Source organism: Vombatus ursinus, unplaced genomic scaffold (assembly GCF_900497805.2).
Source record: "Vombatus ursinus unplaced genomic scaffold, bare-nosed wombat genome assembly UNPS02014951.1, whole genome shotgun sequence".
In the NCBI taxonomy this organism is placed as follows: Eukaryota; Metazoa; Chordata; class Mammalia; order Diprotodontia; family Vombatidae; genus Vombatus; species Vombatus ursinus.
The window spans coordinates 1,008,220-1,032,852 of NW_020954729.1; the positions used below are offsets into that span (position 1 = coordinate 1,008,220).

Consider the following 24,633-nt stretch of genomic DNA (forward strand, 5'->3'; position numbering starts at 1 on the left):
TCTCCTTCACCCATTTCATTCAGCCAATAACATCCTGTAGGGAGGTCTATTCACCATGTTTCAACATTCCAATGAATCCATAGGCTCATCAATATGCATTACCAGAGCCATAACTAGCCATTTGTGCGCTGGGGACAAATATTAAAAAATGTCACCACGAACCAATTTAAAAAAAAAAAGAAATCCCATTGATCCAGGGCAGGGCTGAGGGTGTATGGTAGAACAACAGGGCAAGGCATAGGCAGACCAGGGAGGTGTAGGCCTCTGGGAGTTTGCGATTTTAATCAAGTACTCTTGCTAACTAGGTACTAAGCTCAGTTGTTTCTCTGCTACTGGAGGATTTGTAAATTCTATCCCCTGCCCTCTGAATTTCAGTGAGATGAGGAAAAAGCTCCACAGATCACAAGCCTTTCACACCTTGCTCCCTTTTGTGCTTGCTAGTAAGCACCAAATCAATGCCTTTTCATTCCTTCATTAATTCTCGTCTATGTATTCTCACAAATCCTCCCAAAGTGGGATTTACCCAATGTGCCTGAGGCTGTCCTCTTCCTTTGAATATATTCTTGATGCCAATGCACCTCCTTTATATGTGCCACAACCATCTATTCCATATTAATACTCCATTATTAATACTCCCCTATGCCTTGAGAATAACAGATTAGGCTGGAGTTGCTGAAAAGGTATGATTTTGTGCTTTTTCATAATAATAAAAGTGACTCAGTGATTTTTCTTACAATCTGGCTCAATGACCCCCCTAGGGGCCCGTCACAATTCCATAAGGCATGACATTTAGAATTCCAACCAGGTGGGAGCTCTACCAGTGTCAGAGAGAAGGGAGAAATTTACTTTAGCATCAAAAGGGTGTGTGGTGTCTGTCTTTCAGATGGGAAGTGATCACTTCATTCAGGGATCAGGAGGGGAGCCCAAAGAAAATGGATAGTGTAAAGCCTCAGAGAGAAGGGCTCTGTCCAAAGCAAGCCCCTTGCAAGTTTACAAAGAAGGGAGGGAGACCTGGGTAATTTTCCACTCCCCCTACCCTCACTCTCCTATGGCGTCCTCCTGTGGGAGCTCAAGACCCCATATGTTGCTCCCCTCTTCTCCTTCCTAGTACAGTATCCTAAGCAGCTCTGGGAGGACAGGCAAGCTCCAAACAGATGCTCAATTCCGGTCAGAGCCAAGAGAAGGGGAGGAGGTACAGGGAAAACCTTTCTTCCTGGGCTCTGCCTTTCAGAGCTGGAGGGATGGAATCATGTAAAACCAAAACAACATGCAAAAAGGCATTAGACCAGGAGAGCACACCAGCCCAAATGCCTTCAGAGCTAGTCTCTTTTGGGCCAGACTTCCTCTAAATCTGCTTCTTGCTACAAATCACATCTGGTAGCAAATGATTTCCAAAGAACCATTTCTGCCCCAGCCCTCCCTTGCTTAGGAACCAGCAGTGACTGCCCATGGCCTACAGGAGAAAGTCCAAATTCCTCAGCTTACCATTCAAGTATTCCACAACCTAACTCCAGCCTCCATCTCCCACCTTACCCCTGGCTCCTCTCAAATATGCCCCCTCCACTCGAGCCAGCCAAGTCTCCTTGCATGTGCCATATGTTTTCTCCTCTCTCTGGCCTTAGTCTGTTCTTCCTGTCTGGGATGCCATTCTTCCTCCTCCATGCTTATCCTAATCCAGTCCGTCCTTTAAGGCATGGGTCACATCTTACCTCTGCTGTGAAGCCTTCCTAAGTCATCTCTGTAAAATGAGCCAGTTAGATTAGCTGAGCCATGAGCTTCTGTCCAGCTCAAAATCCTCTGTTCCCAAGATTCTTCTGATAATACAGTACATATTGCCTGGAGTATCCTTTCAGTAACATTTGATGTCTTATATGTTCAGTTTGGGGCAGCTAGGTGGCGCTGCAGTGAATAGAGTACCAGGCCTAGAGTTAGGAAGACTCATCTTTCTGAGTTCAAATCTCAGACATTTCCTAGCTGTGTGACTGGGCAAGTCACTTCACCCTGTTTGCCTCAGTTTCCTCATCTGTAAAATGAGCTGGAGAAGGAAATAGCAAACAACTCCAGTATCTTTTCCCAGAAAACTCCAAATGGAGTTCACTAAGAGTCGAAAATGACTGAACAACAAAAATGTTTCATTATCTTCTTAAGTATGTGAGCCTTCTCTGTCCAACTAGACTGTAAGCTCTTTGAGGGCAGGAACCTGGTTTACTATTTCTTGGTGTCCTCTGATGCCTGGGCTTATACCTTGCACATAGTAGATGCTCAAGTGATTGTTGATGGACTGACTGGCTGAAACTCAACAAGGAGGTTTGCAGAAGAACCTCACTCTGGATCAACAGTGAAATGACTGAATCAAGTCACAGAAATAATTAGTTAAAACAGCCATGGCAATGAATCAAGTGGGAAATGGGGGACTTGAAGTCCATGTCCAGGGATGTTTGTGGCGTGAATACCCTTGACCCTCTTATGAGGAAGGTAGCAGATGTGGTGTTCTGATCCCGGGCTTGTCTTTCACCAGAGCCATAACTAGAGTGGGACAACTGGGGCTTGTCCCATAGTGGTGGAATTTATGGGGGGCTCTGACAGCACCTTTGGTCTTAGAAGAGCCAAGAAATAACTGAGCTTAGCACCTAGTTAGCAAGAATAATGAATTAAACTAGGAAGCGACCAAATGACAGCTTTCTCTTCCACTGCCAATCGTGTTTCCAGTTCTTTGCTACTACCATAAGCTGCTGTGCAGATTTGGGGATAAATGGGGCTTTTATTCCTATCTTTGCCCTCCTGGGGGTAGATGTCTAGCAGTGGGATGTCTGGATCAAAGAACAAGGACGTTTTGGAGCCTATTTTCAAATTGCTTTCCAGAATGGTTGGAGCACATCACGGCTCCCCTAATAGTACATTAGCGGGCTTGTCATTCTTCAGCCCCTCCAACGTGGACTAATTACATCTCTTGTCATCTTTGCCAATTTGCTAGGTGTGAGGTGAACCCTCAGAGTTGTTTTGATTTGCATTTGTCTTATTATGAGTGTTTTGGAGCCATCTTTCATATGGTGGTTGACAGTTTACAATTCGTTTCTTTAAATAAATTTTATTGTTATCACTTGTTTTTAGATTGCTTATATCTCCCCACTATATTCCTCATCTTCTCAGAAAGCTATCCATGATAATGAAGGATGAAAAAGGAAGAAAGAAACAAACGTTCTGCTAAATTAAAGAGAGAAGCCTGAGATGTGCAGGTTCCCTCCATCCCCGAAGGTCTCCCACGTCTGTAGGAGGGCGACTCATATCACTGCCTTGGGACTGAGCTTAGTGATACCATTCAGTTTGGACAGTTTTGTCATTTTTAGTTTTTCCATGTGCAGTGCTGTAGTCATTGTGTATATAACTATAATATACATTGTGAATATTACTCTGTGGTCATTGTGTATATCACTTTCCTGGTTCTGCTCACTTCACTTCCTTTCATTCATCATGCTCACCATTTCTTCCAGCACAGTAATATTCCATTACATTCATGTGCCACAATTTATTTAACCATTATAGATAGCTAGGCTGCAAATTGGATAGAACTCTGGGCCTGGAGTCAGGAAGACTTGAGTTCAAATTTAACCTCGAACACTCACTAGCTGTGTGAGACCTTGGGCAAGTCACTTAACTTCCAACTGCTTCCATTTCCTCATCTGTAAAATGGGAATAATAATAGCACCTACCTTTCAAGGTTGCCATGAAGATCAAATGAGATAATATTTGTAAAGTGCGTAGCACAGTGAGTGGCACATAGTAACCTCTTGAAAAAATACTTGTTTCCTTCCTTCCATTCTTCAATCAATGGACATATATTTTGTTTTCAGTTCTTTGCTGCCACAAAGAGAGCTACAGTGAATATCTTGGTGTATATGGTACTCATCTATATACCTTTGACAACCTTGATTTGAATTTCTCTTATTATTAGAGATTTGGAGCAGTCTTCCTTATGATTGTCAATCATTTACAATTCCTTTTTTTGAAAGAAGTTTTTCATATCTTTGGATCACTTATCTGTTGGACAAATTGCACTTAGTCTTACATTTTTGTGTTACTTCCCTATATATCTTTCAATCAGATCCTGATGAAAGACATTTCTTTGTATCCCCAGCAATTAGGGGTGGTTAGGTGGCACAGTGAATAGAGCCCTGGACCTGGAGACCTGAGTTCAAATCCAGCCTCAGACACGAACTGGCTGTGTGACCCTGGGCAAGTCATTTAACCCTGTTTGCCTCAGTTTTCTCATCTGTAAAATGAGCTGGAGAAGGAAATGGCAAGCCATTCCAGCATCTTTGCCAAGAAAACCCTAAATGGGGTCACAAAGACTCAGACATGGCTAAAGCAACTGAACAACAACAACAAGAACATCCCCAGCAATTAGCACAATGCCTGGTCCATGTGCTTTAATAAAGCCTTATTGACTGACTCAGATTTTTTGATAGCTTCCCTCTTATTGATGTTTTCAATATTTTGCATCATTACTTGTTATTAGTAGTTGGTTTATTAGTACATTGCATCGTTAGTTTTATTAGTACATTGCATTAGTAGTTGCATTGATTTTATTAGTGCAAAAGCTTTTCAATGTCATGTGATGGAAATTATCTCCTTTCTCTTTTTTGATAACCTCTCCCACCAGTCTGAAAGCTATCTGATCTCATTCTCTTTTAATTTTCTTATTGTATGACCTTTGTCATGCAGATCATGTATTTTCTCTGTACTTGGTATGGGTGTATGATACAAGGTGCCGTCCTAAGCCTCACTTCTGCCAAGCTGCTTTCCAGGCCTCAGGCACAAAAATTGCTAATCATGACTATGGTTTTTTTCATTACAGATTTTTAAATTTTCTATGCTACATTTATAATTGAAACTCCATAGGTCTTTTAGGACAATTTACATTCCTCTGATTAAACCCTGATGTCTAGTGGCATTTCTCCTGAACAACTTAAATGTTTCAGGGATTGGTTCCCATCACTCCAGAGGGTGTGTGTGTGTGTGTGTGTGTGTGTGTGTGTGTGTGTTCTTTTTTTTAAACAAAAGAAACTCTTTAAGCAAGGGGTTTTACTGGGGAAAAGCTCTACTGATCCGTCCCAAAGGAATCCTTCCTTACCTCTCTGTCCTTGCAGGAGTGCTAGGGCTTTAACAAGGAAGAAGTTTGTGGGGAGGGCAAGACCACAGATAAATGGACCATGGATGATCACCTGACACTTAGCCATCTAGCCCAGACTTCTGTATTTGGCCCTCAAAGTCCCACCATCTCTAGGCAACCTTATTTTCCATGATCGTTTATTTTGTTAAGTCCCACAAACATTTCACTTTCCTTCCTGCCATCTCCTTTCCTGAATGACAAAACACTTGAGGGATTGCAATATGCTATCAAGGAAAGCAGTTTGATGTGGACTCAGAAAACCTGGGTCCAAGGCCTGACTCCACCATTGTGTAATACTAGGCAAGTCTTTCATCCTCAGTTTCCTCATCTGTGATATGAGAGAATAATTAGCTCTTGGTATTATGATGCCTTCCATTATTCACTATTGCTTCCTGTGGATGGGTCTTTAAAGGAACCCCTCCTCTGGGTATTCATCATGGCAGTTCTTAGTTTTCAAAGTCTATCCTGGGAGAAAACAAACTCTGCTAGGTCCTACCAAGCTGGGAAGGCTTTGAATACAGGTCTGGTGACGGACTGTGTATCTGTCAACCAAGGACCAACCTAGTTATGTGTGAAGAGGCTCAGCACCAGGCAGCTGGTCAGATGCATTTGGGGAGGGGGAAGAGCATAGCAATTCGTGAGAACCATCTTGTTGAGGCACTGGTGAGTTTTGACCCATTGTGATGAAATTATGCATTGTAGCATCAGAAGAGCATAGATTTGAGAGACCTTAGAGGCCAGTTAGTCCAACTCACCCATTTTGCAGATAAGGAAACTGAGGCCCAGAGAGTGAAAGCAGTGTTCCACAGATAGGAAGTGGCAGAGCCCTATATTTCAGCTGAGTTTGGGGACAGTCTCAGTGACAACCTTAACTATATTCCTGCTCTGGGGCAACAGTGTGGTATGATGGAAGGGGTGCTGACTGGAGTCAGGGAATCTGCCTGTCTCTTTCTACCTGAATGACCTTGTTCAAGTCACAACCTCTTGGACCTTAATGTCCTCATCTGGGACCTCAAAGATCATTTCTAATTCCAGATGTGTGATCTCATGAATCTGGGAGCCCACCTTGGATGGCCACTAATGGCAGCAGGACCATAGAAAGAACATTAGTAATCATTGGGCCCCATTTGACAGAAGAGGAACCCTAATGCCCAGAGATTAGAAGTCATTTGCCCAAGGTCGTACAAAATAGCCAAACTTAGAGTCAAACTCCTGACGTTTGGCTCCAAATTCAGGGCTGTCTCTAGCACAGGTTTCTGGAGCTTGAGATCCCCTCTATGCCCAGTTACTATGTAGCATCGCATTTTCTTGCCAACCCCTTTCTTCTCCCAGCACACATACAGACACAATTCATCTATATTCTCCAAGAACAGTCTCTCTTCTCCTTCCTCGACTCCACCCTACTCCCCCCCCCCCCCCGCCATGGAGCAGCCAGTTGCTGTGGGCAGTAGCACATCCCCATCAGAAGCATCTTAAGTGATCTTTTATTATCAGAGCAAAGGTATTCATCCCTTCAAATCCCTCTCCCTCTCCCTACCCCAATCATTAATTAGTTAACTCGCAAGACAGCCTGCTGAGAAGGATCAGGGTTATTAGCCCCATTTTGGAAAGAATTAAACTGAGCAGGAAGGTGGTGAGTCACGGGCCTGCTGCAGTAGGCCAGCCAGGAAGTTTGCTCTCAGCTTGCTCTTCAGTTGCTAAGGCAGGGAACCCAAGAAGAGCTTTATGTTTTTGTTTTCTTTTGAATAAATTTTATTGGTACCCTTTGTTTTTGTTACAGTCATTCCCAGCTTCCCCTCTCTCCTTCATATTGAATCCACCCTTCTAACAAAGAAAACCAAGCAAAAACACCCAATCCAGCAACTGTGTCTGGCATTGTATGCAGCATCCTGCCTCTCTGCCTAGAGGAGGAAGGTCTCATATGTTTTCCCACTTACTCAGAGTCTGACTTCTTTTCAGTGGTCTTTTCATTCGCATGGCTGTGGCCCCTGTGCATGTTTCCCTCCTATCTTTCCAAGATGGGAGGGTGAGGGTCAAGTCTGCATTACAGAAGCAGAAGACAGCAAGGGCTCTTGGAGAAGTCATCTAGTCTACTGCCCTTTCATAAGGGACAGCCCCTATTCAGAGCTCTCCAGAGATGGAGCTGGGGAGCTAGTTTGAGCATCTAACAAGCTTCCTTGTAAAAGTCCTCCTTTGCAGAAGACCTAAATCCTGGGTACTGAAGCTTAAGTAGGTCATTGCCTTGTTTTGTGTCTTCCAGGTTGACCATTCATGCTGAATGTCCCATGCACTTGGAAGACTTCCCCATGGATGTGCATGCCTGCCCACTGAAGTTCGGAAGCTGTAAGTCTGTTCTCATTGTTCACTGGCCCTGTGGCCTTCTCAGTAGGAGCCATCAGCCCCAAAGTCTGGGGCCCCAGGGTTTATCCCAAATACTTTTGCTCATTGTTTAACATGTATCCACAGGTGACTGTTAACAGTGATCTGAGCAGCAGAGAAAGGGGGCATGGTGGGGTACTGACTGGCCAGGAGCTAAAGAATCAGCTTCAAGCTCAATCCCATCCTGGTCTCCTAGTCTGCAAAATCTTTGCAGAAAACCAGAATCTTTCCATTCTATTTATTCCCATGCAGACAGGAAAAGACCAGTGGAGTAGAGTTCAAGTGCTGGGTGGGGGATGAGCCCATAGAAAGGAGTGGGGATCTTCTTGGAAAGGGACTGGGCCTGAACACCAGGACCTGGGTCCCAATCAATGGCTTGGGCCCAAAGGGCAAAGTCAAGCTCTACTTCTTACCAACCATCCAGAGCAGATAGTAAGTGCTTCCCTTTCCTGGTGGCCTTCTCCAGTGGTTATTAGGTTAGGCTTCTGGCATGGTCCTACATGTAAGGAGCCAGTGGCCTGACGCATGGAAGCAAGAGCTTTGGAGCTGGAATGGAGCTTGGAGATCAAATAAAGGGGATGAACTGGATGATCTCTAAAGTCCCTTCCAGCTAGGATCTTGTGGGGTCCAACTTAGTGATTTGATGAAGAGTTGGAGCCACTCCCCCCATTTCTCCCCAGGCATGAGGCCCTCATACTCTTCTCATGACTACCAACGATACCTTGGGGAAAATCCAAACATTGGAAAAGAAGAGTGTCTCAGATAGCACATCTCCCCTTCCTGCTCTGTCCTGTGCTCTACCCACCCCACCCCTAGGCCCCTGAGTAATATTGACCCCTTTGACTGTCCCTTCCTCCCACTTGTTAGCACTCATGAGTTGAAACCCCAATAATACTGGCAGCCAGAGTGGTGCGGTGGCTGGTGCCAATTTAGAATCAGAGAATTTGGAACTGTAAGGGACTACTGAGATCATTTAGAACAGGGCTGTTTCATCTTCATTGTGTCCTGGGCCCCTTGGGCAGTATCTGATGAAGCCAATCCCCACCCCCACCCCCGTAAATTTCTGTGAGAGGTTAGTGGAAATTAAGATGGATTTTTCCCATCCAATTTTATATCCCCCCAAATTTATTTATGAACCCTCAGGTCCATGGACCCTAGGTTGAGAACTTCTGATCTAGATTAACTCCTACATTTTATGAGTGGGAAAATGACCTGGAGAACTAAGGTGATTCACTCAAGGTCACACAGTGAGCTAATGCCAGAGCATGATTTGAACCAGGGTCTCCTGACTCTAAAACTTGGTTTTTCTCTACTATAAATCCTGTCTCCCACACGGTATCTATATATGCCCTAGGGAGTAAGGCAAGCACTGCTCTGTGGGGTGGCAGAGAGAGAAAAGCCAACTGGGGAGGCCTAAACTTAGAGGTAGGCAGTGAAAAAATTATTCTCCCATTTTGCAAATGAGAAAAGTAAAGGTGAATGACTGAGCTAAGATCATACAATAAATGAGCAGTAGAGTTAGTTAGGACTTGACCCCAGGTTTTTGGAGTCCACCTGAAAGCCACTTTCCTGGATACCATGCAGCCTTACTTCATGTTGCAGCCTTACTTCATGTTGCAGCCTTACTTCATGTAATGTGAGATGAAAGCTTTCACCAAACTTGGCCATATTTGTAGTTTGGAAGGTTCCTGATTTGGTCAGGTTGATTGGGGGCAAGTTCCTCTAGAAATGAGAAGCCGAGAATAGTTGAAGACACGCTAGCTATTGAGATTGAACGGTGACAGAAGGGGAAGAACTGAAGAAAGGAGAGCCTGGGCTTTGAAGAGAAAAAGTCAGACCAAGTAATTCAGGGGATTGAAAGGGCAGCAAGTAGAGATATCAGGGAAACACTTGGGGAGGAGTTGACACCTGACTTGTGTTTAGAAGGAAGACTATACATTCCAAGAAGAGGACAAGAGTTCATTCTAGACTTGGGGGACCACTTATACAAAGGTATGAAGGTGGGAAATAGAATGTTACATATGGCAAACAGGATGCAGTCCAGTTTGGCTGGAACATTGAGTGTGTGAGGAGGAACAGTATGACCGAAGACTGAAAAGGATAGTAATAGTCATATGACAGAAGGAAGGAAGGAAATAAGTATTTACATAGCACCTACTACGTGTAGGTACTGCAAAAAGCATTTTATAAATTTTATCCTTGCGACGACACTTTAACTACTAGTTTAAGCATGGATGGCCAAAAGGTTCAACCCTCCCAGGAGGGATTTGTGTCCCCAAAGAAGAGCTTGTTAATCCCTGGTGAGGTTCCAGTGGTGGGGTGAGGAGACCGTTGAGCAGGGTCTTTGGGGAAGGCGGAGTCATTGTTTACTTCAGACCACTGTTGGGCAGCCCCTCCCCTACTGAAATGCTGCTCTTTTGGGGTGGAGGGACAGTGCAAATAGCCAGAAGCTCCCAGATTTTTACTCAGTAAGCCCATGCAGCTCAGAAAAAAAAAAAAAAAAACAACAGGCCTCCAGCTGGGGAAAAGCAAAGCAACTTTGAGAATAGGGGCATGAAGAACCTGCAAATGAAGAAAAGATTTCCTCCATTCCTTGTAATACCATGTTCTTGAGAACGTCCAAGAGTGAGGGCTTTAGAGCTCCCTTTAGGAAAGTTTCCATTGGACTGCTTAAGCAGTACTGAAGAATTCCTGCAGAGGGCACTGAGACCCACTATTCAGAGCAGCAGCCATAAAAGGAATGGCAGTGATAGCTCCTGTTTGTATTAGGCTGGATCTGGAGTTAGAGCATCTGGGTTCAAATCTCAGCTCTGCTATTTACTCTCCAGAAGATTTTGTCAAGTAACTCAACCTCTCTGGGCCAGAGTTTCCTCATGTATCAAATGAGGGGGCTGGACCAGACAGCCTCTGAGATCCCCTAGAGCTCTAGACCAGCACTTCTTAAACTGTGGGTAATGAGTGGAAAAAGCTTAAGAAGTGGGGCAGCTAGGTGGCGCAGTGGATAGAGCACTGGCCCTGGAGTTGGGAGGACCTGAGCTCAAATCCAACCTCAGACACTTACTAGCTGTGTGACCCTGGGCAAGTCACTTAACCCCATTGCCTAGCAAGAAACAAACAAACAAAAAAAGCTTAAGAAGCCCTGCTCTAGAGTGCTCGTAACATGGACAGTTCAGTAACCAGATTGCTTCACAGACACAATCTCAATGGATCCCTCCACCCAACAACTTTGTGAGGAAAGTGGGGCAAGTAGCATTTTTCTTCCCATTTTAGAGATGAGGCAAGTGAAGCTCCACAAGGTTAAAGGACTTGGCCAGGTCATGGGGATAGAAGAGATGGAGCCCAGAAGAAAATGAGGCCATGAGTTCAAACCCAGCCAGAAAGAGCACACTGATTAGGTGCTTGGAGCAATCTTTGGGTACCACGCTCCTGGGCCAGGGTCATTTAAAATGAGTTACAAGATGATGTCATGAATTAGGGGCCATCAACTCAATGTGACAAGCACTTATCAATGGCAAATACGTGCCACGTGTCTGGCACTATGCTAGGGACTGGGGATAGAAACAGAAACCAAAAAGTTCTTGTCCTCAAGGAGCATACGTTTTACTGGGGTAGTGGGGCAAAACGTGCACAGATGAATTAACACAAAGCATATACAAAATAATTGATGGGGAGACTAATAGTAAACAAGCAGGAAAGGTTGGCACTTGAGCTGAGCCTTGAAGGGAGCTAGACAAGCTCTGAGGTACGGGTGAGGAGGGATGGCATTCCTAACATAGGGGACGGTCTGTGCAAAGGTCCAGAGGCAGGAAATGGAATATTATCTATGAGAAGCACCAAATAGGCCAGTTTGGTTGGAATACTGAAGGTGTGAACAGGAATTATATATGATGTGGAACTCTCCTCCAGTTGGGAGAGTTGGTAGGGTTTTAATATGTTCTCCTAGGTTCACTGGAAAAAATGGGTTTGGCTAGCCACAGAGGCAACTGCATCATGGGATCCATGTAAGAACAGGGAAGAAGAGTAACACTGGCTACCACCTAAAGGTGCCCCTTACACTCTGAGCCTCCGTATCAGTGTTCCAGGTGGCTTTTTGCAGCCTCCTTTGAAAGATCATTGACAGGGCTCTCGTGGCCTGGGAGCTGGAGCTGATGGATTCTCCTGGAGGAAGAGGCTGAAGGTCATCTGACTTTGGGTGGAAAAGTCAAGACTTGGTTTGCCTTTGTGTCTTGCTCTTGGAGAGTCAGCTGCAAAGGGAAATGGATAAGCTCAGGTTGGGAACAGTACAGCAGGGAGAGGTTCTGCCTAGACTTTCTAGTTCGGCTCCTGGGCCTCGGCCTGAACCTCACTAGGACTTATTGCTCCCCCTTAAAAACCAAGGGGAGCCATTAGTGAGCACTTCTTGACGTAAGATTAGGGTCAGTTATTGAGGCACAACTCAGTGACCAGGAAAAAGGAGATTGAGAGTGCTAGAGCATCTCTGGAGAAGCCTTGGCAGCATGAGCTTCAAATCTAGACTCACACATTTTCAGCCTTGATTCAACATAGGAATGACATATGGAACCACCAATACCTTTGCCATACTTTTCTCCAGGGTATGTGCCAGGAGGTGGAACCATAAAACCAGCGAGTTAGAGAACCTTAGAGGTCATCGAGTCTCACATTCCCATTTTTTCACATAGGGTAACTGAGGTGCAGAGAGATTAACATGCTTTCCCTGTGTACCGGTTTATTGTATGGCATTAAATGCAGTAAATTGTGTCTTCAGGGCTTTGGGGGGGTGGAGGAGGGAAGAAGGGAGGTAGGGAGAAGGAGAAAGCCATACATCGCCAAGTTGGGATAGAAAGGGGGCCTCTAGACCTGGGCTTTGCTCCAAGGTCCACTTTCCTGGGTCGCATAATTTTAGAGTTGGAAGAGACCTCAGAGGCTAAGGGCTACCTCGTGCTTGACAAGAAGTCATCCAGCCTTGGCTTGAAGAGCTCCAGTGAGTGGAAATTTACCACCTGCCCTCATAGCATGTTCCATGTTTGGATAGCTCCAATTATTAGGAAGTTTTTCTTGACATTCATCCTAGATGGACTTCTTTGAACCTTCCTTCCTCCCCGCCCCAACCCACATTGCTCTTAGTTCTTCCTTCTGGGGCTGAGCAGAATGAGACTAAACCCTTTTCCACCTGACAACCTTTCAAATACTTGAGCAGAGCTAACCATGGCCCTGCCCTGCCCCCCTCTTCCACCAAGTCTTCTCTCCCAGTTTAAATATGTTGTTTGTCCTTTGTTCTCAAAGAGGACCATGACATCAGGGAGGTGATGCCATGACATGTAAGTGAATTGGATTTAAGTGAGGGAGGGCTGTACGTAGTCACCAGCCTCACTTTCTCCTCCAGAGCCATCTGGGTCCAGTGGCCAGAAATGGATCAGGACAGCTGGAGATGGCCCAGGATGCAGTGGGGGATCTTGGCCTTTTCAAGCTCAGGTTTTTAACAGGTCTTAGTGTGGGATGTACTAGTGACTCCTTTCAAGGATTTTATTTCCTGGGGATTTCTGGGAAACTCCATTCCTCTTCCATCATCATAGCTATTCTCTATGCAGTCTAGTTGGTAGATAAACAGAGGCAGCTTTCTCCATCCCATATCTGTTTTAGCCCTTTTGATTAGATTTGCAAAACATTCGCCAAATGCAATCTTATCAGCCCTTGTTAGTTACATTCCATCCCTAGATGTCTCTGGATGTTGTTGTAGAAACCCCTGGAGCTTAGCAATGGCATTCTAAAAACCTTTGCTAATTAAAATAATAATAACAACAACAACAACTAATATTTATATAGCACTTACTATGTGCCAGGCACTGTGCTAAGCACTTTACAATTACTGTCTCATTTGATCCTCACAACAACCCTGGGAGGCAGGCACTATTGTTATCCCCATTTTATAGATGAAGAAACTGAAGCAGATAGAGTTTAAGTGACTTGCGAGGGTCACAAAAGTTGTAAGTATCTGAGGCTGGATTTGAACTCAGGTCTTCCTGACTCCAGGCATGGAGCTGTATCCACTGACCCACTTCGTTCATCCAGAAAATGTGCAATGCTACCAAATGTATACTGAGGATATTCCTTGCCAGTGTGCTTAGCAACTAGGAAATTCCAAGGTCATAAGCAGTGGGATGATGTTTCCAAGAAGCTAAAGGGATCAGAGGAGAGTATAGAAGAGTTGTTGTAGCAAATTACACATTTTTTTTAAGAATAGGAAGATGGAAACTTAAACACCTGGGCTAGATTTGATCATCTTGATTCCAAAAACATGAAACCTTTTAAAGTGCATAGATTGAAGAAATTGAGGTGAGACATCTTTAGTTGTGTGGACCTTAGACCGGTAGTTCTGGGTCTAACAACAGCATAGCATTCTTTATGAAAAGCACCATGAGAGAAAGTGTCATGCAAGGAACTTCAGAAAATTTTTTCAAGTTCTTTCCTCTTTTGCTGGAGTTTATTCAATGTCCTTCATTCTTCAGTGCTCCTCTCCTTGGATTCCAGGGGATGCTTCATTCCCAAGTCCATATCTCTAAAGGACAGATGTTCTTGATGAAGCCATTTTGTGAGACCACTTTGTGATCACTGCTTCCTTTTCTAAATGTTTACTAACCATCCATTTAATAATATGGTCTTGAATTTTGCCAGGGATCCAAGTTGAATTCTCCTGCCTATAGTCTCCACCCTTTACTATTTTCCCATTTTTCAAAATTAGGACAGAACTGAACAAAAATAGCCAGTGGGGAATTGATACTTAATAAAAATAGGAAGATAGTAAGACAGCTTCTAGCTTTCCTTGACAAGTTCAGGTCATCAGTCCCAAGTGAACTACAACCTTGGATATTGAAAGAACTGGCAGATGTGATTGCTGAGTCACTGTAAGTGATCTTTAAGAGATATTGGAAGATGACAGAGGTAGAGCACTTTTGGCAAAGGGCAGATATCCCAAGTATCCACAAAGGGAGGTGGTTGAATTTACAAACTATAAGCCTATGAACTTGACTTCTATTCCTGGAAAATTGTAAAAAAAAAAATTAAGAGATGATACATGAATATCTAGAAAAGGAAGTAGTGATCACAGGAGCCAGTAACGTGTCTTCAAAATCAGATGATGCCAGATTAACCTTATCTCCTTCTTTGACAGGGTTATTAGACTTGATCAGGGTGCTCTAGGTATAGTTTGCCTGGATTTGAGGAAATCATTTGAAAAATACTCTAATGTTGTTTGTGTGGAAATATGGAAAGATGAGCACTAGAAGATATTTACTATTTGCTATATTTATTTATTAGGTGAATTTGGAACTGGTCAGATGGCCACCTTGGAAGGAAGTATCTATCCGAGAGCCCTAAGTATCTGTGCTTGGTTCTGTGTTGTTGAAGACTTTTTTCAGTCACTTGGATAAAGGCATAATAAGTAGGATGCTTATCCAAATTTCAGGTGACAGAAAGCTGTGAGGGGTATCTAACATGCTGGAAGACTCAAGCAGGTCTAGAACATTGGGGGTGAATTTAGTGGGTTGAAATTCAATACAGTTAAATGTAAACTTGGCTTCAAAAAATCAACAGCACAAATCCAAGATAGGGAAAGAGTAACTAGATAGCAGTTCATGTGAAAAAAATATGGGGTTTTTGTTGCATTGTTAGCTCAGTATGAATCAGCATCACATGTAAGTTATAAAAGGTATGATGTCTGCTATAAGATACTCATAGTGTCTAGGGCAAGGGAGGAAATAGTTCTTCCATTATCTGCCCCTGTCAGACCACATCTAGAAGGTATTGTATTCAGTTCTAAGTGCTACATTTTAGAAAGGACATGGATAAGTTGGAGAGAGATCAGAGGAGGCTGACCAGGATGGTGAAAGGTCTGGAGATCATGGTATGTGGAAAGTGATTAGTGGTACTGGGAATATTTAGCATGGAGAAGGGAAGACTCAGGGAGGAGATGATAGTTGTGTTCAAGGATTTGAAAGGCTTTCCTGTGGGAGAGGGATTCTGCTTGTTATATCCAGCCCCAGAGGCAGAAGCAGCAGCAAATGGATAGAAGTCACAGAGGCAAAATTAGGCTTGATGTAAAGAAAAACTTCCTAACAATAGAGTTATCCTTGAGTGGAATGAGCTGCCTCGGTAGGTGGTAGCTTCCCTCTTGCTGGGATCTCGCTTGAGACCATTAAGGAGACACTGGATGACTATTTGTCAAGGATGTTGTTTAGGCATAGTTTGGGCTAGGTGGCCCCTGAGGTCCCTTCTAGCTCTGATGTTTCTGAGATTTTTTTTTTATCAAGCCCCCTGTAGGACTTCCACCAAGCGCTGTAGAACAACCAAGGTCTGGACTGGACCTACCTGCGTGGGTAGCTCATATAGGGCTGGGATGTGCAGACAATCTGGAAAGAGGTTCCCTGGATGGGAAACAGGAGCTACTCCCTTGCCCTCCTCAGCTTTTGTTGCCACATTCTCTCCTTGATGTGTGCAGCAGGGGCTTTGGAACGAAGGAGCAAACTTGTAGCGCTAAGCTAAGAGACACTGACCAGTGAATCATCTTTGATCAGAAAGCTGGGGTTTTCTGGGAGAAGGGACCTGTACTTTCCTTCCTCAAGAGAAGGAAAAGCTTAAACATCTGGTGGCTGACCAGATGTGAACGTTGACAGTTGGAGACTGAAGAAATGTCCAGATCCTCCTTGGGTAGGAGAGATTAAATGGTAATTATGCCTCAGCCTCCTATCTCTTATGGTTAAAGGGTGACTCTTTTGCTTTCCCTCAGCTGCTTCATCTTTTCCTTCCTCCCCTTCTCCTCCCTCCTCCAGATGCCTACACAAAGGCTGAAGTGATCTATTCCTGGACTCTTGGAAAAAACAAATCTGTGGAAGTGGCCCAGGATGGCTCTCGCCTGAACCAGTATGACCTGCTGGGCCACGTCGTTGGAACTGAGATTATCAGATCTAGTACAGGTACCAGGTTGTGGTGGTTCCAGCCAGACTCCCAAATGGCAACAGAGGCCACAGTGTGCTGTGCTGGGAAGAAGAAAGCTGGGTGGTGGTTCTAAAGTTAATTGAAGGTATATGAAGTGGTTATTTGCACAGCTCTACCAAGGCTGAGGATGCCTATCCATCAGTTCTGGTGTGCTGTGCCAGAAGACAGACTGGAGTAGAGGGCATGACTGGGATACTCCATCTGATTGGCTTGCTTTGGTATCCATAGAGGGGTTCACTTATGCAGTATTAGCCACTTTACGTACTAGCCTGTCCAGCAATGTCCATTCACTCGGGCTCAAGTGCCTTCATTCTGTGGCCAAGATATTGAGAAATAAAAATACTGGCTTTTTAAAATGGCACCAAGTCTAACCACTATAGCAGGGAACTATGGTGAGTTTCAGGCCCTCTTATACATGGAGGGTATGGCGATGTATAACATTTGAGAACCCAACATGTCACTTTACCAGTGTAACTGAAGAGCAGGTAGCCCATTCATTCGCCTCCATTCTGGTTGGATTGGGTGTAGTATTTACTTTCTCCATCCATGAGCTCCCACAGCAGCAGATGTCAGCCTGACCTTAGGACACTGAGAGGTTAAAGGATTTGCTTGCCTGAGGTCACTGCTAGTATTCCTCCTGAATCTACTTTAGCTAATTATGCCAGTTACCAAAAATGTGTCTCTAGCAAATCTTTTCTGATTTAATGAATATTGATTTTTTTCCATCTGCAGTGCTTCATTTTTCCTAGTTGCCCATGTTATAGGGAACTTCAAGGGTTCTTTGTTCCCCTATTCCCCTCCCTTTCTCCTTAGCTCTTCTATACTCATTCTTCTTCCCTTCTCTTTTCCTCATTACATTTCACGTATATTTTACCCCTGGACAGACACCAGGGAGCTCTCCCCTCACTGTGGAGTGCTTTCCTTCCAGTGTTCTTGATGTTAATAGACCCTGCCTTTAACAACCTGTATCTCCTCCCTAACTAGCCCCCGAGGGCACATGGAGGAGTCCAAGAATTCATTGTCAGAATGTCTGATCCAGGTCTATTTCTCCAGAGAAGAACTAGCAAGCAAGAAAGAAACAAACTTTTATTTTATTATATGCATGAGTGTGGTGGTAGTGAAGGGAATTCAATTCGAGAAGTATTCATTAGGCCTTCCCTATGTGCTAGGCACCGTGACATGGTGAGGATGCAAAGACAACAAGCCAAAGTCTGTGCCTCCAAGTGGTTTACAAGCTACGGGTGTGTGTGTGTGTGTGTGTGTGTGTGTGTGTGTGTGTGTGTGTGTGAAGATGGACAAAGTATACAAAAATAAGTAAATGCAATGATTGCACATTAAACAAGTTATTTCAAGAGGGAGAATACATTAATAACTGGGGGAGGGCAGGTGGAAATCTGAAAAGCACCCATGGATGGATGGATGGATTTGTCTATCACCCAGAGGATGTGAAACCTAATATGTTCTTTGAAGGAAGCTAGGAATTCTTAGAGGCTGAGGTGAAGAGGGAGTGCATTCCAGACATGGAAGTTCACCTGTGCAAAGACATGAAGGTGAGAGATGGAACATCATGTATGGGTAACAGCTAGCAGATCAGTTTGACTGGAACAGAGAACCTGAAGGGAAGTAATGTAAAACAAGTCTAGAAAGGTAGGTAGGAAATAGATTCAATGCCAGGTTGAAGAATTTGGGTTTTATCCAAGAGCCAGTAGAGAGCCACTGCAGATTTTTGAGTGAGGAGTAACTTTAGGAAGATTACATTGGCAGCTCTGTGTGGATTGGAGGGGATTGGAGAAGAGGAAAGAGAGCCTAGGGGCAGGGAGGCTAATGGCCTGAACTAGGGCAATAGTGGTAAGTGGAGAGAGAAGGGCAGAGATGCTGGAGATGTTGGGGAGCTCAAATTGTTGACTTGGCAATTGATTCGATGGAGGAGATATAAAAGAGAAGGAAGAGCTAAGGGTGACTCTGATGTTGCAAACTTGGATGATTGAAAGGATGATGGTTCCCTTAACAGAAGAAGAACGGGATTGGGAGGGAAATAAGATGACTTCTGTTTGGACTTAGATATGGACATGCTTATGCAACCAAATGAATAGCCCTCAAAACTATCCATGCCAAAATGGCCTACAGCAGAAACCAGTCACTTTTCTAGATCATTTGTTACAGAGTACATATAACTATGGGATGCTCGCCTACATGAGAGTCAAGTGTTCACTAGGTCGCACTGTTCTCGGTAATCAGTGATTTAATCATTGTCTTCTTCGCCGTCCCCTCATTTTGATAGAGTGAATTTTATTTTGCAAAGAGCTTTTGCTTTTAATTACTTCATTTCCTTCTCACAACGCCAATATGGGTGGTTAGGGCAAGTGTAATTATACTCATTTTACAGATAAAGAAACAAGAGAGGTAGAGTGACTTATTCAAAGTCAGCCAGAAAATAGACACCAGGTTATCTTGACACCTTCCATCTTTCTATTTCCTCCCAAATCCATCCCTTTTTCTCAACTTCTCCATTTCTGTTGATAGCACCATTTTCATTCCAGTCACTCTGTTTCACAACCTCAGAGCCATTCAGAACTCTGCCCCTTCTCCCTTATCCTCTATTTCTTGTGAGTTGCCAAGTCTTATGTTCTTTCCAGGGTATGGTCTCTCATCACATCAGCCCCATCTCCCAGGAGTTCTATAGCCCCTCTCCATCAATTCAAATGACTACTTGGCAAATAGTCACTGTTTATTGGAGCAAAAAGAAATCCGGTGATGGTTAACAATGTGTATATGTACGTGAGGGAGAGGTTGGAAATTTCACACCTGGTGATGAGGCCTGGGGTGCTCAACTAGCAGAGCTAGCTATGTCTGGCCCCCATGGTGATGCCAACAGTATTGCTGTTTTCTGCCTAATCTGTTCTCTCCAGGAGAATATGTCGTCATGACGACCTACTTCCACCTTAAACGCAAGATCGGTTACTTTGTGATACAGACCTACCTACCCTGCATCATGACTGTCATCCTGTCTCAGGTTTCTTTCTGGCTTAACCGGGAATCTGTCCCTGCTCGTACAGTCTTTGGTGAGTGTTGAACAATAGTGGAAGTATTCCCTGTGGAGGGCACTGTGCTCCCAGGTGTGGCCCCTAGGCAAAGCAATTATAGTAAAGGGTAGAACCTAGGCACTGGGGGTCCTCACCTCTGAGGCTGCAACTTACCTCTTTCTGCATGCAGCCTCAGGCTCCCCAGTCACTTGGTTGGAGTCCATTCAGGATTCCATTCCTTCCAATCCTGTCTGATGGCCCATCTCAGAGAGGGAACATTTTAGACACTAGAAAGGTGGTGAAGGGTCATAGGGGCAGAGATTTTAGACATGGGAGGGACCTAGGAAGTTATCTAGTTCAACTGCTTCTTGAACAGATGTAGAAACTAAGGCCCAAAAAAAAAGAAGTGACTTGCTCTAGGTCACATGCCTATATCATGGAAGAGCTAGGGTTTGAACAGAGGCTTCTTGATTCATTTATCTGGCCTCTCAATTGCTCAACCCTGTTGCCAATCAAAAAGTGTTTCTTGGGTCAATTCAAGTAAACAAGCGTTTATTAAGCTCCTACTGTGTGTCAGACACTGTGATAAGCTCTGGGGTACAGAGAAAGGCAAAATACAGTCCCTGCTCTCAAGGATCTCATGACTAATGGGGAGGGAGACAGTAGGCAAACAATTATGTAGAAATAAGATATATGCAGGGTAGATTGGAGGTAATCTCAGAGGGAAGGCACTAGCACGAAGTGGGGCTGGTAAAGACTTCTTGGAAAATATGGAATCCTAGCTGGAACCTAAAGGAAACCAGGGAAGCCAGAAGCCAGAGTTGAGGGGAGAAAGAGAGAGAGTCTTTCAGGCATGTGGGACAGCCAGTGAAAATGCATGGAGTCGGGTGATGGTGGAGTGTCATGCATGAGGGATCAGCAAGGAGGCCAGGGTCAATGGATTGAGGTTCTAGGGAGGGAAGTAAGGTGAAGAAGACTGGAAAGGTAGGAAGGGCTTTAAAAATGAAACAGAAGACTTTCTATTTGAACCTGGAGGTCATATGGAATCACAAGAGCTTATTGATGAGGGTTTGTGACATGGTTAAATCTGCACTTTAAGAAGATAATTTGACACCTTAGTGGAGAATAGATTGGAGTGGGGAGAGACTTGAGGCAGGAAGACCAGGCAGCAGTCCAGGTATGAGGTAAGGAGGGCCTGCACCAGGGTGGCTGCAGTATCAGAGGAGGGAAGGAGGCATCTGTGAGAGATTTTGTGAAGGTATAATCTACAAAACTTTGCCAGATTGGATGTGGGGTGAGAGAGAGACAGAGGAGTCCACACTGTTGCCTTGCTTGTAAGCCTGGGTGACTGGGAGGATGGTGGTGTCCTTGACAGTAAAAGGGAAGTTTGGAAGGGGAGGGGGGTTTTAGGAAAACATAATGAGTTCAGTTTTGGATAGCTTAAGATGTATATGGGACAACCAGTTTGAGATATCAATAGGCAGTTGGACATGAAGGGCTGAAGGTCAGGAAAGAGGATTGGGCTGGATAAATAGATCTAAGAATCATAGGCATAGAGATGATAACTGAATTCAGGGTAGCTGATGAGATTGTATGGAAGTGAAATTGTATGGAGAAAGCCCATACAAAGAAAGAAAGCCCAGGACAAAGTCTTGAGGTACACCAACAATTAGTAGGCATAATCTGGATGAAGATCTAGTGAAGGGGTAGGAGGAGAGATCTGTGTCATGAAAACCTAAGAAGAGAGAATCAAGGAGAAGATGGTTATTGACAGTGTCAAAAGCTGCAGAAAGGTCAAGAAGGATGATTGAGAAAAAGTCATTCGATTTGACAATTAAGAAGTCATCCTCAACTTTGGAGGAGCTGTTTCAGTTAAATGATGAGGTTGGAAGCCAGATTGTAGAGGGTAAAAGAGAGAGAGAAACGGAAGTGGAGATGTAGATTGTAGATGTCTTTCTCAAAGAGTTGTCTGGAAAGGGAGAAGGATGATAACTGGTGAGGATGGAAATGATGGGGTTGGCTTTTTTTTGAGAATGAGGAGACAACGGGGTGCATCTGTAGGCAGCAGGGAAGCAGCCAGTAGACAGGGAGAGATTAAAGGTAAGTGAAAGAATGAGAAGGATAATGGCACCAATCTGCTGGAGAAGAAGGAATAGAATGGGATTGCTTGCATATAGAGAGGTTGGCCTTGGCAAGGAGAAGCATCACCTCTTCAGGTTAGATGGGATTAAGGAGGAGATAGTAGGGGGAGACAGCTAAGTAATGAGAGAAGAGGAGGGGGGGAGAAGAGGGAGCTCTTGGTGAATGGCATCCAGTTTGTATGGAGTCCTATGCTCAGGCCTTCCAGGGATGCAAAGATGCAGTGTCCCTGGACTGTCTGGGAGCTTGCTCTTGAATTGGGGTGACCAACCATATATACAAAACCTGCCCCAGTTGGCAATGGGAAGCAAAGTGATAGAACGTGCCCCAGGTTCAGTGTCAGCAGCCCTGGCTTGAAGTTCTGGTTCTCCCACTAACACTTTCTATTGACTTTGGAAATATCATTTTCCCCTCTTGGTCACTTAGGTTTCCCCATGTGTAAAATGAGGGAATTGGACCAGGCAATCTTGACAGAACTTTGTGGCTAAGATGTTCTCTATTGCAGGCCCATCTCATCCCTACTTCTTCAGTGGATGGTTGTGTCTCTAGAAGCCAGGAGCTTTGCTGCTCCAATGTCCTCTCTTGGGTTAAGCGGGAGAAGAAGACCTCTCCCAGGGGGCCTCTTATGTCCTTTCCTGCCCCTGGCCCTAGTGCTTTGTAAGGACCCTTCGTTGTTTTTCCAGGTGACTGCCAACCAGAAGGGCTTGCCCAAGATGGTGGCTCTCCCCAAACTCACCCCCACCAGGTGACCGCTAACCAGGAGGGCTCACTCAAGATGGCGGCTCTCCCCAAACCGCCCCCCCCCCACACACTCCCAGAAGAGAAGGTTGCTCAGGACATTTCCCTGACAGGCCCAGGAAAATATGCATCCTCCCAAATAGAACACTGTGCCTGCCTGTGGTGGGCAGAGGGTTGCTGAACAATTGGGCCTATTATCTTAGCTTGACAAGCTACAAATTCAGTTAGTGTGTTAATTAGTCGCTAGCAATATTATTAATTTATTGGGCTGATTCCTGTCATGGCTCAAAATTTGTCTCTGCTAATCAGCTCCCTTGATGACACCCTGCTCAATTTGGAGCTGCACATGGGCAGCTTCAGATTGTTAGCCCTCAGTGGAAATAGAAGAGCCTGTTTATGCACTCACCACCCTCCTTCCCCCCCCCCCCCCCCCCCGCCCAGCTCTAGCTGGTGCTTCAATGCCCCTGAGAAACAGCCCTAGCTGAGGAGGTTGGGGCCTGAGAGATTGTTTGAGTTCTAGCTCTTGCCTCCTTCCCTCTGTCCCCAAAGCACCCCATCTCCTGGTGCTCCAACTATGCCTTCCCCTCCTCCATCCCTAAACGTTTGCCCTGCATTACAATTCTCAGCCGTATCCTAGTTACTGAACTCTCTGACCCTCCCAGCACCCAACTCACCCTATGTGGAGAACAATCCTCCCTTCCACATGGAAAGTAGCGACGGTTTCCAAAGCAGCTTCTTCATTCTCTCACTGAATCCTGATTACCCATTTTGGAATTCATACCCACTTTACAGATGAGGAAATTTGTTTCCTCCTAGAGGCTAATAGGAGGCTTTGAAAAGAACACCAGACTGGAGGTTAGGAGACCTTTTCTAGTAAATAAGGAGAGATTTGAACCCAGGTCTCTTGATTCCACTGCACCACACTTGCCTCCAGGATCTATTGATGCCCCATGTGTATCCATCTCTATATCCATATACCCAGAGTCTCCGCACTGGAAAGGGTTTTGTCTAGTCCAACCTACATGTGAATAGAAGTCACCTTAAGTGGCCATCCAGCCTCTGCTTGGAGACTTCCCTTGGTGGAAAGCTCCTTCAACTTTTGGGTCTCTCTAATTCTTAGAGAGTTTGTCCATATATTGTTGATATGTCTGTCGACATGTTAGGATCCTAGATACAGAGCTGGAAGGGTTCACTAGTCCAACCTCATTTTACAGCTAAGGAGACCGAGGTCTGGAAAGATGAAGTGACTTATTGTCCAAGGTCATCTATTACACCTGGGTCTAAGTGAAACCAATCTAATTCATTTTGAAAATATCTGAAGATGGCTATTGCATCCTTCTGGAGCCTTTTCTTCTCCAGAGTATAAAGTTCCCTGGTTCCTTCAACTTCTCCTTGTATGGCGCCATCTCTGGCCCCAAGGCTAGCTTGATTTCTCTCTTCTGGATGCTCTCTGGCTTATCAAGGACTTTCCTAAAACATGGCACTGAGACCAAACCCAGTGCTCCAGAGATGGTCTGCTGAGGGCAGAGGATAGCAGAGACTGATCCCTCCCTTGGTCCTGGTTTCATGCCTTTGGTAACACAGCTTCATTGGCTGTCTTGTCATACTGTTGACTCATATGGAACTTGCCATTCACCAGAGATCCAAATTGATAGCGTGCTGTGCCCAAACTAACATGATTAAATTTAACAGAGATAAAGGTAAAGTCATCTACTTGGGTTTTTAATAAAATTCAGCTGCAGAAGCAGAGAAGTGGGGAGGGGGATACGTTATACAATAGCAATTCATATGAAAAAGGCTTCAAGGTCAACATGAGCCAACAGTGTCGCGTGGCTGCCAACCAAGGTACTGCAGGCCTGGGCCGTGGTAAGATGGAAGGAGCATCCAGCATGTGGGAGGCGACAGCCCCGTGACATTCCGCTTTGGTCATACCCACATGTACAACAGGATGGTGAGTTCTGGAAGGCTAATGACAAGCTGACGTGTCCAGGGGAGGGGAACAAATGTGACAATTACCCATCCCATGGAGCAGGCAGTAGAGTGGAAATGTGTTGTAATGGAAAAGGCATCAGATTGAGATCTGTGAGAACTGGATTCTAGTCCTGACTTGGGCACTAGAACTATGTGACCTACTGCAAGCCATAGCCTACCCCAACTCTGGCCCTCAGTCTTTCTTGTAAAATGAAGGGGTTA

At 44.8% G+C, this 24,633-nt stretch overlaps 1 protein-coding gene across 1 annotated transcript in view; it reads left to right on the plus strand.

Annotated features, from left to right (window-relative positions):
- The window catches only part of GABRA3 (gamma-aminobutyric acid type A receptor alpha3 subunit), a 158,583-nt gene that overhangs the window by 122,855 nt on the left and 11,095 nt on the right, over positions 1-24,633 (plus strand). Inside the window, exons 6-8 of the mRNA XM_027845063.1 lie at positions 7,431-7,513; positions 16,375-16,518; positions 19,450-19,602. Of these exons, the coding sequence (XP_027700864.1) occupies positions 7,431-7,513; positions 16,375-16,518; positions 19,450-19,602 (380 nt within the window). The remainder of the gene's footprint in view (positions 1-7,430; positions 7,514-16,374; positions 16,519-19,449; positions 19,603-24,633) is intronic.